Raw genomic sequence first — 17,120 nt, forward strand, 5'->3', positions numbered from 1 at the left:
TTAGTACAGATGTAACAGAGAAGAAATAAAATATTTAGGGCAAACAATACAGATATGTTGGAAATATCTGATTAATTTAGACCTGGCCAGAAGATCTTTTATAATCATTACATACTGGGGATCTTGTCTCTGTGCTTGATTCTTAATTCCTTGAAAACAATAACCAGATAATTGATCTTTATATTAGTGCCTAATAATCATAATAGCTAGCACTTATCATATGCCAGGTACTGTGCTGAGCCCTTTACAATTATCTCATTTAATCCTCACAGCAGTTTTGAAATATAGATCTTCTTATAAACCTCCATTTTACAGATGAGAAAACTGCTTAGGACCCAAAGGTACTCACCAAGTGCTTGTTGAATGAATATGTCAGTTAGTATCATGAAAACATTACTAATAACATTTTTGACCAGAACAATGATCTTCATATCCAATTCTATATAAGATTTTATGGTAGAGCCTGATATCTGTTTCTGAATTTTAGAGAAGTAAAAACCCATTATGAATTTGTCATTCATATACTTATCTACCCCTACTATCTGACCCTGGTCAAGCCATTTAATCTCTTTTTGACCTTATTTTCTCATCTATAAAATGAGAACGTTGCAGTATGTGGACTGAAAGGTCTCTTCCTGTTATAAATCTGGGATCCCATAAACCTATTGTCTAAACTCAGATTCTCAACTGCTTGGAGTAAATATTTCTAAAAATACAGCAATTACAAAGTAATACTGAACTAGGCTTAGTCAATAAGGATTCATTAAGAACTGAAGATACAAGTGAGGCAGTCCCTACCCTCAGGGAGATTATACTTTAGGAGGAAAGAGTGAGAGTACAACACACTTATAGATAAATAAATATAGAACATATACAAATCAATATGAAGAGGAAGGGGACATGAGAGGATTACAACTGGAGGATTCAGGAAGCATCTCTTGAAGGAAATGGTTGGGATTAGGAGAGATCTTCTTACTCTCACCATACATTTTCTGGTGGACTTTTAATACAATTACCAGCCTGAGGATCAAATGATATAAATCTATTGAGTATTCTCAGTTCATGAGATTATAGATTGAAAATTGAATGAATCTTAAAAGTCATTTAATTCAGCACTTTCACTTAAAAAAAATTTTCCCCCTTGCATGTTAAAACAATTTTTAGCTTTTTTTTGTTTTGTTTTGCATTCCAAATTCTCTTTCTTCCCCCTTCCCTGAGATGGTAAGCAATCTGATATAGGTTATACATGTGAAGAAAACTGAGTTCTAAAGAGAAGACATAATTTGCCCAAATAAGCATCACAGTTGGAACTTGAAGGAAAATCCTGTGACCCTTGAACTTCACCATGCTATCTTAATGAGTATAAACCTAAAGGACTGACCAGATTTTTTTTAATCTTCTGCCAAAAGCTAACCTGAACAGTATGAGATCAGTTTCTTGTGGTCCCTCCTCATTTAAGGAGCAATGTCTTTCTATAAAGAAACCCTTTCTGAGTCATGCCTTTAATGGATTTATCTTGTCTGGAAACTCCAAACTTGAAATGACTCTTCCATTTAAACTTTTCCATCCCATTTTTCCTCCCTGGAGAAAATCAAGAAGACTAATCATTATCCTTTTCTTAATTTTCAGAGATTGTGTTACTTCCTGATGAATTTCTTCTTTTTTCCTACAAAACACATATGTGCATGTCCTCTGGAAGTAATACTGACAACACTCAAGAGACAAATACAGTCAGGCAGAAATAGATCATTTTTACTAAGCAGATTGACTCTATGAAAGAGCGTCATGATGATATGCATTATTAATTTAGAATGTGGGGGTAGTTTCACCTTTAGCTTAATAGAGGTCCCTGATTATTATCTGTGCTTAAAAAAAAAAAAAAAAAACCTCAGTTTGAAAGTAACAAAGGTTATTTCCTAGAATTCTGAAACTCTCTTCTAAGTCATAATAAGGAATTCCTTAAAAGAAAATGTACTTCTGCTAAGTATATTTATTTTGTTTCTCTATCACCTCCAAACCCCTTTAAAGCCCTGAACCACATCTGGAGTTCCATAATATGGAAAAATAACACTGAGGACTTAGACTTCAGAAAGTTTAGAGTAAAGAAAGTGCTCAATAAACCTTTGGGGAGAACTGAATTTGAGCTAGATGGCGGCCTATGGGATGGACATGGCAGTGTATAAGACTTAGCTCTTAAAAAGTCACAAGCTTTCCCACCAGCAGTCTCCCATGTTTGAACTATACTCTCCCTCCCTTCTCCCTTTTAATTTACCCAGCTTTCTTCAAAGCCCAACTCAAATACCATATCTTACATAAGCCCTTTCCAAATCCCTCATCCCCCATTTAGCAGCTAGTAACTCCCCCTCAATTTTTTTATATTTACTTTGCATATATTTTGTATATCCATGTGTATATGTTGATACCTAATAAAAATTAAAAATCTTTGAGGGTGGTGACTTTTAATTACCTTTGATTTTTTTTATTTTTTTTCTCTAATAGTTATGTGTGTACTTGTTGTCCACAATATAATGTAAGTTCCTTGAGCATAGGAATTAATTATTGTCTTTACAATACCCCTCACCTAAGACAGAGTAGGTACCTGCAACATAATAAATACCAAAATAAATACTTGTTAATTGATTAATAAAAATAGCAGCATTTGATATGTTGCTCAACTTTCAATGTTCTATTCCTGACCCTCTAAAATGAATTTTTAAAATTCCAAATAGACACATTAACAAGTCTTGATTTGTCCAAGAATGGGACGTTTTAGCTGCTGATGGAATTCAGAGAATTGAACTGAATAAGCTGATGTTCTATGAGAAGAGAGCTTTCTGAACTAGAAGGAGATTAATATCTCAGGACCTAGATCTTAGAGCTCTCAAGTCATGAAGAGTATATAATAGAGTAAATTGAAAGTTATCTCTAACTCAATTAAATACAGCAGAAGAATCCACAAGGAAGATTTAAGATCTTTATTTTTATATTCATTCCAAAACTAACAAAAGATCTGCCATCTTATAAAATATTTACATTGTTTCTGTTTCAATATATTATTTACTGTAAAGCTCATAAAATATTTACAATCATTTTTCTAAAGATGGTATATATATGCATATACATACATATATATGTATATATATAATTTACATTTTGTTCTATTATTTGTTCAGACAGGCCAAATAGCCTTGTTGTAGTCCTTATGAAATCATGAACAAACAAGCCACTAGAGGCAGATTCCCCAGTTCTAGGGATATATATGTTCAAGAGAGTCCATGTTATAGTTCAGGGTATAATTCAGGTTAGATCTAAATGTGGCCACTTAATAATGGCAGAACAGGAGGTGACAATGAGGAGGACTTAGATGGGCTTTGGATCACAAGTAAAGTGATGTGCAACTATGAGCTAAATCTTTTGGAGAAAAGATTCTAACATGGGCTATAAAAGGATCTAGTTTCTCTATAGCAATAACTGAGTAATCTAGAAATCAGAATTCGAAAGTATTCCCCATGTGAAAACAAAGGAAAACTACTTTAAAATATGCCTTCTTTTAATTCTTCCATTTTTCATTGGTCACACTATGATTTGGTGCTGGTGTTATTTTTCTTATTGTTTCTGGGCTAAATGGATGAAGCACTTATTAAGCATTTGCTATGTGCCAAGAACTGTACTAAGCTCTGGGTATAAAATGACAAAAATGAAGATATTCTCTTTCCTCAAACTACTTATATTCTAAAGGGGAGAAAGTAGAGAGGAATACTTTGATTTGGAAAATTAAAGAGATATTATGGAATCATAGAGGAATAGATTGATCATCTTTCCAGTAATACTGGATTTGATTAGCCTTCCAGAAATAAAAGGGAGAAAGCAGGGAGAGTATGTCATATCCATAGAAACTAACTATTGATGTGATATGACTTTAATACTATATTATATAAACACATATATGTTACCTACACATATATGTTTATATACATACCTACACACATGTTCAAGATGTCTCCGAAATTTTAGTATGATTATAAGTTTTAATTACTTAAATCTCGGGTCAGTCTCTGGAACACTATACATATACACACATACAGATATACATACATATATATACAGATATACATACATATATATACAGATATTTATATACCTATAAAACGGATGTTCCTAAGATTTGCAAAATATCTTATATACAATGAACCTGTCAGGCAAGTAGTGCAAGTATCAGTATCCTCATTTTACAGATAAAGAAAATTGAAGCCAGGAAAGGATAAGTGAGTTGTCTAATGTCACATAGCTAGTAAATGCAGAACTGAAACTTATAATCTTGGTAATCCAGTGGTCCCATCAAGACCACTGTACTTGACATGTACTTGAGCATACAGAGAAACAGAATCATAAGCAAAATGTAAGGGACATTATATCAAAACAATGGTCCTTGAACTCTTCTTTTTTCAGGATAAAATCTAATTCATGATCCCCTCTTCTCCACAAGAGAGAGACTGAAGAGACATCATTCAACAGAGAACCTGAAATTGTTGTCTTTGAAAGGAACACAAATTTCCTTAAAAAACAAAAAAAAAACTATTTTAGTCATTTATTTTTCCATTTATTCAACTGATATTAATTGGATGCTGTTAAATATAGGTCATTGTTGGCAAGCATTTTGAAGGATACACAGCTGGACACAAGACCCAAAACACAATCTCATTCCCCAAAATGCTTGCAACTCAGCAAGGGAGATGAGAACAGAAACAAATATCCATGATGCAGAGCAGTAGAGGTAAAGTGCCATAGGAGAGCCATAAACTAAGTACAGAGGAGGAAAAAATAAATAGTATTAGATTTAAATAAGCAAAGAAGGGAAGAAAGGTATTCCTGGTGGAGGAAACAGTATTAGCAATGAATGGAAGTAGAAAATGCAATTTGTGTTTAGGGAATAGTATTTCTCTTTGAAATGATTCAAGTGTTCCATTAACTTAATAGAGTCAGACAAAACTAATAATAATGATAATTTATATGCATTTTAAGATTTATAAAATACTTTATACATATTATTTCATTTGATCCTCTCAGTAACCATGTGATACGTGTTTAACCTATATCAGATTATTTTTTGTCTTGGAGAAAGGGGGAAGAAGGAGAAAAATTTGGAATACAAGGTGAACTAGTACAGTTATAAATTTTAATTACTTAAAACTCTGGTCAGTCAGATTAGAAAACTCTCATTGCATGTGTTTGGAAAAATAAAATACCATCAAAAATAATAGTGTGATGTAGGTACTGTTGTTATCCCCGTTTTTATGATGAAGAAGTTTAGGTTCACAGAAGTGAAACATCTTACTTAGGATGACACATTTTATTGTCTAGGGCTTGATTCAAACTTATCTTCCTCACTCCAAGATTGACATTCTATCTACCACACTGTCTATCTAGCTAAAGAAAGGCATTTGAATCAGATTGTGGAGGACATTAAATGACATTCTAAAGATTTTGGACTTTATTTGGTATGAAATACTATATTTCATAACATCTCTCATGGCACAGAGCTCAGCATCCATAACATTGGAAAGATCCAATATATAATAATCTTCCATTATCCCAACCCTTAGGGAATTAAGTATTCCTTTGAAGAAAATTTTCTCAATAAGTACCATTAAAAACAGAATATGCTAAGCAATTTAGCAAATCTCACAATGAAGGACAATTCCTTAATGAATTCAGTCAGCAAGTCACAGAGCAAAATATTCTTAAGCATCTATTATGTGTGAGGCACCATGCTAGGTACTAGCATCATTTATTTTACTATTCTGCTGTAAAGTGATGTGTTCAGACACTACTGAGACATGTAGGACTGTTTATCCGAGTGCTAAAAGTTGCCAAAGTGCTATGTTTTATAGCTCTTCTCTCCATGTTTTATAGTTCTCCTGTCTCCTCCCTCTGTGTCAACTGTCACATCTTGCTATTGTCATGTCTCTTTTTCTAAATTGCTTCCTCCTTCTTTGCACGATTCTAAGTCAGTAGGCCTAAGGTTACAAAATAAAGCAGTGGACTTTTGACAGGGATTTTGCTCAAGCTAAGGCTTTAAAAAAAAATCATTACTATAGTTGAATTTCTTTTACATAAATGATTTTGCAGTCACACAATTGTGAACTTTGGATAAATCAGGTATTACCTTTTGTCTGAAAACAAATCCATAGCAGAAAATAATTATTTTCAAGGTTTCACAAGATCTATATTGGTCTCAGATTCTTATTTTACAAACACAAGTTATTCATTAACATTTATAAAAATAATATCCACTGGCATAAGCCAATTTTAAGTATTGGAGGTAATTCCTATGACATGAAGTAATAACAATTCTTTTTCTTCTGTCCATTTCATGATCTGACCATGATATCAGTAAAATGATCCTCAGTCCTGTGTAGTCCCCTTCTGTTTTTACAGTGGTGATGGGAGAAAACTGAAGAAAGCCATAGTGATGATACAGTTTTAAAGTCACTTGCTAACAATGTAATTGTTGTTTTCAGTGAATGACCTCTAATAATCAATATTAATGGATGTATTTTGTTGATGTCATTGTGTCATTTCAGTGGTAGCTGATTTTTTGTGACCCAATTTAGGGTTTTCTTAGAAAGATACTAGAAGGATTTGCCATTTCTCTCTCCAATTTGTTTTACAGATGAGGAAACTGAAGAAAACCAAGTTAAGTAATTTGTCCAGGGTAACACTAGCTAATAAATGTTTGAGGTTGATTGTTTGAGGTAGATGAGTCTTCCTGATTCCAAGCTGAAAGTTCTACCCACTGATTCACCTAGATTCCCCATGAATATATTAGTGGAATAATGAACTTTATCCTGTTGGTGTTCTTAACAGCAATGAATGAATGATACCAAAATGAAACAATGGCAAATATTAGGAAAAATAGTGGAAAGAAATGACCACCCAAGAGAGGAAAATAAAGGATATGGAAGCATTGATTCCACTGTGTAGTTAAAGGAATCTAAAAAAAATTTCATAAAACAATTGGTCATCTTATTTTATAAGATAAAGAAGCTTAAAGAACATGGACAATAATCTCCAAATTAAGTCAGTTTATACATTGATTACCTGTGACTTCAGTATGCAAATGAGCACAAGGGAAGACAGAAAAAAAATGACGTTAGAAAAAAATGTAGTTCTGCATCAAGGAAAAAAAATGTCCCCAAAAATTAGATGTCTACATGCACACACACACACACACACACACACACACCCCTAAATCTTTTTTTTTCCTAAACCTGTGATTTCTTTAAGGTAGGAAGCTCTCCCAATGAGGAAGCATTCTCTCTATCCATGTAAACTGGCAATTTATTCTGGAACTTTAAGTTTTTAAGTTGTCTAGAGCACTTAAAAATTAAGTAAATTTCAAAAGTGAGACATGAATCTAGGTTACCCTAAGTCCAAGACAGACCTTCTTTCCACTGGGAGAGAAAACAAGAGAAAAAGGCACAGGGAGGGGGTAGTGAAGAGAGGGAGAAAGAGATTAAAAACCCAAAAATTTCAAGGAAAAAGTTAAGAAAATTGACCAATAAAACCAATAAAAATGAATCTAAATGTATGTTATAAACATAGCTATCACCACAAGTAAAGCAGGACAATTGAACTGTGGAAGAAAAACATTAGCTTTTGTCAATAGTTCTAATACACACACCAGCTTCTGACCTACTTTGAGTCTACTTATGGATAGCATACTCGCAGGGGTCCTCAAACTTTTTAAATAGGGGGCCAGTTCACTGTCCTTCAGACTGTTGGAGGGCCCGACTATAGTAAAATCAAAAAGTTTGTTTTGTGAGCCTTTAAAGAAACTTCATAGCCCTGGGTGAGGGGGATAATGGTCCTTAGTTGCCGCATATGGCCCGAGGGCCATAGTGTGAGGACCCCTGCTAGAGGGAGAGAGAAAAGAGTTTTGAGAATCAGGTTGAGCTCCACCCACATGAAGGGACTGGGATAAAGTTACTTCATGAAACAGGTACAATCTCTCTAATAGCTTACTCTCTGTCAGAAACATTGTTTCCCCTTTTAAGCAACTCACACACACACCCTGTTTCTAAGGTATGGGTGTTTTTTCAAAGTCCTGTGCTGGGCTTTCAAGAATACAAGAAAAGCCTACTATTCGTTTGCTTAACTACCAGCAGGAGTTCTTTTATTTATTTTTTAAAAACTGGCTCATGTCTTGTTCGGCCTGATCCCTATTATGTGTATATTTTTTCCTCTCTGTCTTATGCACAATCATCTCAGTGAAATTTGTAGTTAACTAACTTACAGCCAGATTGCTCTAACAACTCCAATCTGGATTTACAAATCCACAATAACATAAAAATGCTACTCTTTGAGTTTCCCAGTTCTAAAGAAGTGGGACACTCCTTTTAACCATCAAAGAGGAAGAAGAAAGTGACAGCTTTCCTTTTCATCCCATTATATCTTTGTAAAAAGGACAGATAAGGGCAAAGAACAAATGAGGGCAAATATGTGGAGAGCATCAGGTACAATTTGTCTTTTTGTTTTTTAATATATCACTTTTCATTTTTTAAATCTTTTTTTTTAATTAGCAGGAGCTATTTTCTCTGTTTTTCTCTCACTGAAAACAAAAAGGAAAATAAAAATAAAACCCTCATAATGAATATGTTATGAAAGTTGTATTTGTGTTTTTGGTACCCATTTTGTTTATTTTTTACCCATTCTGAGTATGTACCTCACTGTTAACCACTAATGACTAGTATCTCAATTCTCTTTTGCCTCAACCTCAATTAACATTGTATGAAGGGATGTTTACTTTGAAATTATAGTTAAAAAGAGAAGTACAAAAATTTCTCTTCAACACCAATACTACCTCTTTCTCTAGGGAGAGTGGGCTCAGACTTAACACAGTTTATACACAGCATTATTAGTCCCATCAAATTCATATCCAAATGAGGCACCAGTGCTGAATGACACCATCTACCACTAGCCTGAGTAATTCCTTGGGCTTTGGGATATTGATTCTGAACTGACTACAAAATCCTGAGAAGTACTTAATTCCTAGATTCTCAGTTTCCCAGACTCCCAGAAAGCTTATTCTCTTGAACTTTCAAGATTCACAGGTTGCAGATTTCAACTTCCTTTACCTGAGACAAAAGAGCAGACAATGATACAAATGAAGAACTGAGACCTGTATTCACAGGATCACATCAGCTTCAGATGAAGAGAAAGCCCCAGGCCTTTGCCCTTACCCACAAATAATCATGTAGCAAGAAAAAAATCAGCCAAATAGAAGTCAAACCAAGAGAAAAAGGTCAATAGAGACTAATGACTTTATAATGTTCTCTCCCCCAGATCAAGCTCTGCAGCCATAGCCAATTCAAATGTTATGTGATCATTCAGTATCAACTTAGCAGCTCTAAACCAGTTACATCTCTAAATATGATCCAAAATCTCCATCACACTCCCATTACACTTCATCAAGACTCTCCTGAGTTCTCAACTTCTTCCATGTAGGGAAATATATCAGAAGAACAATGAATAATTATATGTACCAATTCCCATTATAAATATATTTCCTATCATAAATCTACCTTAAAATTAGATCACAATGAATATTGAGAAACAATCTTGGAACAAAAAAAGAAATAGAAATAAATGATGGTCAATTTCATTCCAGGATTGGTTTTTCCTCAGGTTTGGACTTTTAATGATTTTAGGGTCACGTGTTCTTTTCAGTGTATTTTATACTGCGAGGCAAACAACAATAAAGGTTTGTTTATGAGTCCATATAGTTTAGTTTCCTCTTCTTGCTTGGTTTTTTGGGGAAACAAAACCAAGGTCATGGGTGTATAATTAAACTAGAGTTGTATATGTTGTTTAGAAAGGAAGAAACTGAGAAAGTATAACAGGTGTTGAGATTAAATCATTCCCTAGACACTGAAAGCTAAGGCAAAATCTTTCTGACAAACATCTGAGTCAAAGAAATGTTCATCTCCAATTCTTAATCTCTTCCATTTTTTACTGCCATCTGCACTGTCATTACAATCTGGCAATATATTTTCCCATTGTTTCCATGTAGAATACAATCATGACTAAGGTAGCATAGAGAAAATAATGTACTGTTGAAATGCTGGTATGTTGTTCTCTGTTATTATCAAATAAGATATTATCTGTAAAACACTTAGCATAAAGCATGGAACATAGTAGATTCCTATTAAGTGTCTGTTACCTTCCCCCTGCCTTTTTTTTAAAGAGTGCTTTCATTAAAAAAAGATGCTGCTAACCACCTACCATCAGTAGTCAACTGTGATTTATTTTCCTAACAGCAGTGATAAATGAGAGATCTGCAGAAATATATCACCAAACTCTGTCGCCCAATCCGTTTTGTGATAAGAGTATTGGGAGGATTACATAGCTAGCTAATGTTTAGGATATAGTTTCTGATCAGGGAATCAATGGAAATGAACTTTTCCAATAATGTCACAAACCTATAACCTTGGCCTCGTCTTACCATGACCTGCTAATATTTTACAAACATTGGGATAGTAGGTATTAATGGTACTGTATCAACAGGATAAACAATATGTTGGCTGAAGTTTGATGAAAAGCTTATAAACTTTAGTAGGGTCACGAATTTTCACTTGTGGATAGAGGGCACAAATAAATGAAATTACAGACCTTTGACATGATTAAAGAAGTGCCATTATATTCAGTTTTATTCTTTGGTGCATGGGTGAAAATAAACATATGAGAAAAACAAGAAAAAAAGTTTAATCCCTATTATATGATATCTTGAAGTAGGCAGAACTGACATTATGGTCCCAAAGCCAATAGTTTCATTTTAAACTCAAGGTGCATGATAGTGTAACTAATTTCCCAGTTTCTGGCTTCCCCTTGGAATTTACATGTAATGTTTGACTGCTCCCAAACAGTAGTCATTGAGGTCACCTTCCCTTTTAAAGGCTGAGAAGGGAACACCACACAAGGGAGTTGGAAATGGGTAAAACTGCATTTTGATTAAAATAGGGATTTTCAATAGCAATCTCAAATAGTTACAAATCCCTTTTTTTTAGGAGAATTGAATTTTATTTCAGCATCCAATACTAACCAATAGGAAGGCTAAAGATTATAGTGAAGGAATTCTAATAGAAAGCTGATTTCAACAATAGATCTCTTTCATCTAGCTATTGATTGGCTGTGCGGGATGGGTAAAGGAGGGATGTTTATCACTTGTATGTATATTATAGGGAAAGAGAAGGAGGGGTTTCATAGAAAATTTCTGCCCACGATTAGATCAGTCTCAATAATCATAGGTATTCTCTAGTTTCAGTTTAAATTTTCTTTAAAATTAATCCCTGTAATATAATACCTGTACTTTTCTATACCTTAAGCAGATGGTATTTGTATAGCTTTTTAAGAGTATGAATAAGAGAAATGTGAAGGTATAGAGGATAGAAAGCTGCAATGTAAATTGAATTTGGGGAGGGAATTTCCTCATCAGAGTTCCCTACACCAATGAAATCACAGAGTTGAATAAAAAAAAAAAAAAAAAAAAGGAAAAGTAGATGTAGAACTTTCTGCTATTGCATGCTGGATGATTCTTACATTAAGTTCTTCCAATAAGAGTTTAAGGAGCATTCCATGTATACATTGTTCAAAAGAGCCACATGATACAGAAGTATCCATGTTCAAATCCTATCCCTCATGCCCATGTGAACTTGGGTAATCCACTTAATCTCCTTAGCCCTGCCTTTCTTCCTATGGACAATGAAGAGCTTGAACTAAATAGTTCCTAAGGTACCTTCCAGTTTTGACTTATGATTTTGTCATCTTTAAAACCTAAGTTAAGAAAAGAACCCAAAGGATCACTCATTGTCCTAAAACTATAGGGAAGGATGTGTTAAGTCTACAACAGTGGTGCTTAATTTCTCAATGTTATATCTTAAACCTCATTGACTTTCATCAAAAGTATTTCATAGAGTTCCCTGAAAACCCATCCTATCCACATTGAACAGAGAAATCCATTTATTTCCCAAAGGCCATATCAATCTCAGATGTAATACCTGTAATTAGCAGTAGTTTCCCTTCATATTGTGCATTCCACCTACTTCCATTTATTTTTCCTGGTTTTCTTATAGACTAAATGTAAAACAAAACCTGCTGCTTCGTTAGCCAATGCATTCATCAAGCCAGGGCTTCCACATCATTAAGCCAAAAAGTTTTTACTTTTTTTCCAGGCAGGAAGAGTTTTCTCTAGAGATGTCTTGCTAAGCCTCTCCTTTCTATCCCTACAAATGGGTCCTGAACTTCATTCCAATTTCTTTTCTCATTCTAGTACTTGGGAACCTAAACGGGATTTGTTTCACTGATTCCAGTACAAGTGTGCGCTGCACCATTTTATCAACTACTCAGGAGCAAGTGAGGCTGCCAATAGCTGAATTAGTTACCATATTTATTTCTTGCAAAAACAAGTAGACCATCAGAGCTGACATCTTATCTCAAGGCACACTGTCTGGCTGCATTTACAAGACTGCTAGGAAAGTGAATTCTAAGGAGTAGATCTGGGTGTTTGAGAAAGGTGAATCCCAGGGGAGGAAAGAACTGAAATCAATTTACTTACTTTATAACATTTAATGCAGAGATTGTTGGAACCCAACAAATACAACAAACCAATTACAGCACCTGAGAACTCTGTTAAAAGCATGAGGAAGATTAAGCATCCTAGGCAAGGGGCCCTTGTCACTATAATTAGACCTAAAAGCACAATGCTTGTCTAATAGAACTTGTAAAGGATTGTCACCTATCATACCTCCAGAGTCTTTTAACCTTCACCTGCTTTGTGCTACAATGTAGAGTCTAAAAAGCATTTATGAAAGACTTTTTTTTACTAAAGCTCCTTTCTTGGTCTCTTGATCAGGTTACAGATATAAAGGAGAAGCTGAAATTGTCCAAAAAGTTCTGGTCTGCTTTACCCTACACCATCTGCAAGGATGAGAGAGTGACAGCTGGCACGTCAAATGAAGAGGAATGTTGGAATGGGCACAGCAAATCCAGGTGAGGTTCACTTTGCCATTAGTACCAACATGGGAATTTCCCATCTAGCCTTGGAACACTTACCTGGCACTGCTTTTGAGACTTGTTTACAGAGCCATTTCAGAAAAGGAAATAGAGGATGGAGGAACAAGTTGTCACACGATGACAGCTGTTAGCATTGACAGGTTTGATGGGGACCTGGGAGCACTTAGTCTCAAGGTGCCATTAAACTTGAAATCCTTGTTCTGAATGTTAAAAGTCTCAGAATGAGAATGGGCAAGATGACAGATGACAGATTACAGACATTCTGAGATCTCAAAGAAGCCCCTTCATGTCCTCTTAATGACTCTTTGATGGGGAAACTATTTTTATTCCTAGTTAAATTTGCATGTCATATTTTTATCCTCAAGTGGAGGAGAAAATGAAAATTCAACTTTATTTTTTTCCCTTTTGCAAGATAACTGAGTTGTTCATTGGAGGTATAATGTCAATGAAAAGGGGACATCACAAGCACAGTGTTCTGACAGTCACTATTCCCTTTGAAGGCTTGGCTGAATCACCTGATAGTAAGCTTTGATTTTGATCTACTTTATGCAATTCTTCATGCCACAGTCACTGACTGACAAGGTTCTGCTCATTTCAGCTGTTGAAATGGGTTTGATTGCTCTCCATTGAATGGAACAACTGATTGATATAGGGGCTTAGGAGCTGGGAAGTAGGGCAAGATACTAGGAGAGATGTCTAGGTTGGTCACTTGACAGGTAGGGTTGGAGGTAGATTGAGCAGTTAGTGGGATGGACAGAGTAGAAGTCAACAGGTGAAGAAGTTAGAAGGGGAGTCTGTTCTAAGACATTGATGGGCAAGATGCAGGTGTGGGGAGCAGATGTGGGCTAAGGAGAAAGAGGCCAAACATGATTTCTGAAGCAGCTGCAAGAGATTAGTTGAGGAGTGGGAGGGACTGGAGGGAGAGAGAGTCAGGGGCTCATTAAGACTTTTTTCTTTAGTTGCAGAGTTGCATTTTCAAGCCTCCTGTGTTAATAATCTTGTAAACATTATCGGGAAGAGCTTAGTAGAGTGAAAATCAGACAACTGTGAAAGCAGCTAGAATCTTCTTAGGTCCCTAAATATTGAAGCTTTCTATAAGAAACCCTTATCTTAATGTCATAGGCGAGGCAACACCAAATGCTATTGGCTCATCTTCCTAAAATACTGTGTAATTACACAGTTTAAACACAATTGTTTACCTGACTACCTATCTGTTACCTTTGGAGACTGAGGTCAGCAGATCTGACAATGTATTAACAGTTTCTAAGGTATCTTTTCTTAATGAGTGTTCAGAAAAAAAAAAGTGCAACTTGGTTTCCAGATGGCTTAATGAATAAAGATGTTCCTTTCTCCGGCTGCTACAGTTGCCCATCTGTGTTTACCTAGCAGCCTTGGGTAAACTTAGAGATGTGTTGTGCACTGTATTCCTGGGTTTTAGAACATGTGCAAGTTCTTACATAAGGAAAATACCAAAATGTTTCAAAAACTGTATTGCATCTGACAAATGAATAAGGAAGATTTAAGAGGAAATTGAAAAATAAAATAGATATAGGAAAACTGGGAGATATTTTATTTAATCTAACATATCCATTTTAGAGATATTTATTAGGGATTTTTATCTAAAGTATACCTAACAATATATGCTGGAACCAGCTTTTACCAGCTGATGAGAATTATTGTGCATTGCCTCAAAAAATCTAAAAACCCTACAAATCAGGGTTTGAGTTATTTGTTGATTGTGTAGCCTAAAAAGGTGATACTAAAAATGTTAATATTGTAGATTAACCTTAAAAGTTGAATGTTTTCAGTTGGTAAGCATTTGCCAGCATACTCCTGCTATATTATTTAAATATATATTAGTATCAAAACCTATATAAGTATCTATAAATGTGTGTCTTTATAAATATGTATATGAACATAAATGCATATACCATATAATATACAAATATATGCACATATAAGTTACATTAATAATTATGTATTCGATGTAATTTTTGGCAGGTAAATAACATGGTAGAAAGGGTGCTGGATGTTTAATCCAGAAATTCAATCCAGAATCAAACAACTAATCCCAAAAGCTAAATCTCTTAGCTTCTATCAGCCTACTTTAATAATCTATAAAATGGACATGATAATAGCAGTTCTCCCAGAGGATCATTGTAATGATCACATGCATTAATATATGTAAAGAACTTTATAATCAATAAAGTACTAAATAAATTTTGGCTATTATTATGTTAATTTATACTAATGCCATTATTATATGTTCTACATAAATTATTTTACTCTGTATTTCAGTATAGGAAGAAATAGGAAACAAATTTAAAGCTTGTAGCTAATCCTGAAAAGGAAGTTTAATAATTTAGAATAGAAGGTGGGAAATGTTAACAAAGCAGTAGCTATCCTAAAAGGAGAATGGAGAAGGCAGGATCAAAAATGTAATAATACAGTGAGAATTTTTTTTTAACAAATTAAAAGAGGGCCAAATTAGAAGAGATAAGATTACTTTAAAAAGGCAAGTGATCAGAAACATAGAATTTAGCCTTCCAGAAAAGCATGAAAAAATAACCCATTGTATACTTCCATAAATCATAAAAAGATATTACTAGAAAGCATTGAAAACATGAGCCAACAGAATTCATAGACTGCCAGAGAGAGGAACATTAGATATAATATATTCAGTAAGATTGTCATCAAGCTCCAGAGCTTCCATAACAAAGAAAAGATATTAGGAGCAGCCAGGAAGAAACAACTTACATACCAAGAAATTTCCATCTGAATTATTTAATATCACTCATCAACACTATAAAAACTTATAGAGGGTCACAGTCAGTGGAGTAAGATATAAGATCCTTCATCCCAGAGGGAACCTGCTAACAATGTCTAGTTTATCTCCCCATCTACCCTAAGAGCTCTCGGCCTTCCTGAGAAGTCAGGAGATTGTGTGGAGATTGAAGCTGAGTGATACCAGGTAGAAGAGTGATACCAGGTGGCAAACTACATACAACAGCAAGTTGTTCATGTGGTCCCACATGCACAATGTTGTTTTTGTTACATTATATAAAAGGGAAAGTCCTTGAAATAAAGGAACTCCATTTTCCCACCATCCTTAGGAGTCCCACCTCATCACTTCTCCACTAGGAAGGTATCTTATTCACCCCAGTGTGAGGGTTCCAGAAAGCAACAGTACGTTTTGTCACCCCAGTTTGGAGGCTCTAGAAAGCAGGACACAACAAAAACTAAAGGAAAGGCTAGACTATGATAGGATAAAAAAAGTATATGATTTTCACTACTACCAATATATGCTACAAAATTATCCTACGGGAAAATGACCTTTTAATGGAATTAATGACTTTCGAGCATTTTTTTTTTTAGAAAGAAAACCAGAGTTGGAAAGAGAATGAAAATGTGACATACTAAAGAAACTCAAGAAAAAATAAGCAAGTTTGAATAGATTGAAAAAGATTCATGATAATTCAGTGCTTACTTACCTACAGAGTATTTTTTTAAACAACAAGAAGATAAAGTTAGATGAAACAATGGATAGAATAAAATTATACACAATGGCAAGGCAGGGCTGGGGAGAATACATGTAGATAACTGGAGCCCCAGGAGTACCTAGATATGATGAATTCTCACCAACATCAATCATATAAGTCCTAAGATAAGAAATAGAGTGCTATATAAGTAGAAAGAAGTACAAAGTAGCAAAACATAAAGATGATCAGAATAGCATCCTTGTGAGCTTGGTGATACCTAGACATGGAACATTCATTAATAATAAGCACAACAACTCAGTGAAATAATATAAAATACAATATAAAAAGAACTTTTAAACTATAAATATAATATGCACACTTATTTGTGCATATGTATGTAGATATTTGTTACAAGAATATTTTTCTTTTCTTTTTTCCTGATTTGGAGGGTTGAGAAAGAAAAAAATAAATGCTTCTTAATTGAAAAAATAAAGAAAAAATTTAACTTAAGCCTCTTAAATGAAGGGGCATTTGAGCAAAGTCTTGAAGAAAACCAGGGGGAAAGGAGTA

General features: G+C 34.5%; 1 protein-coding gene across 1 annotated transcript in view; it reads left to right on the forward strand.

Moving 5' to 3' along the window:
• The window catches only part of GPC6 (glypican 6), a 1,241,410-nt gene that overhangs the window by 1,194,266 nt on the left and 30,024 nt on the right, over window positions 1-17,120 (forward strand). Inside the window, exon 7 of the mRNA XM_051984004.1 lies at window positions 12,911-13,047. Within this exon, the coding sequence (XP_051839964.1) occupies window positions 12,911-13,047 (137 nt within the window). The remainder of the gene's footprint in view (window positions 1-12,910; window positions 13,048-17,120) is intronic.

The sequence above is a fragment of the Antechinus flavipes genome, chromosome 3 (assembly GCF_016432865.1).
Source record: "Antechinus flavipes isolate AdamAnt ecotype Samford, QLD, Australia chromosome 3, AdamAnt_v2, whole genome shotgun sequence".
NCBI classification, from domain to species: domain Eukaryota; kingdom Metazoa; phylum Chordata; class Mammalia; order Dasyuromorphia; family Dasyuridae; genus Antechinus; species Antechinus flavipes.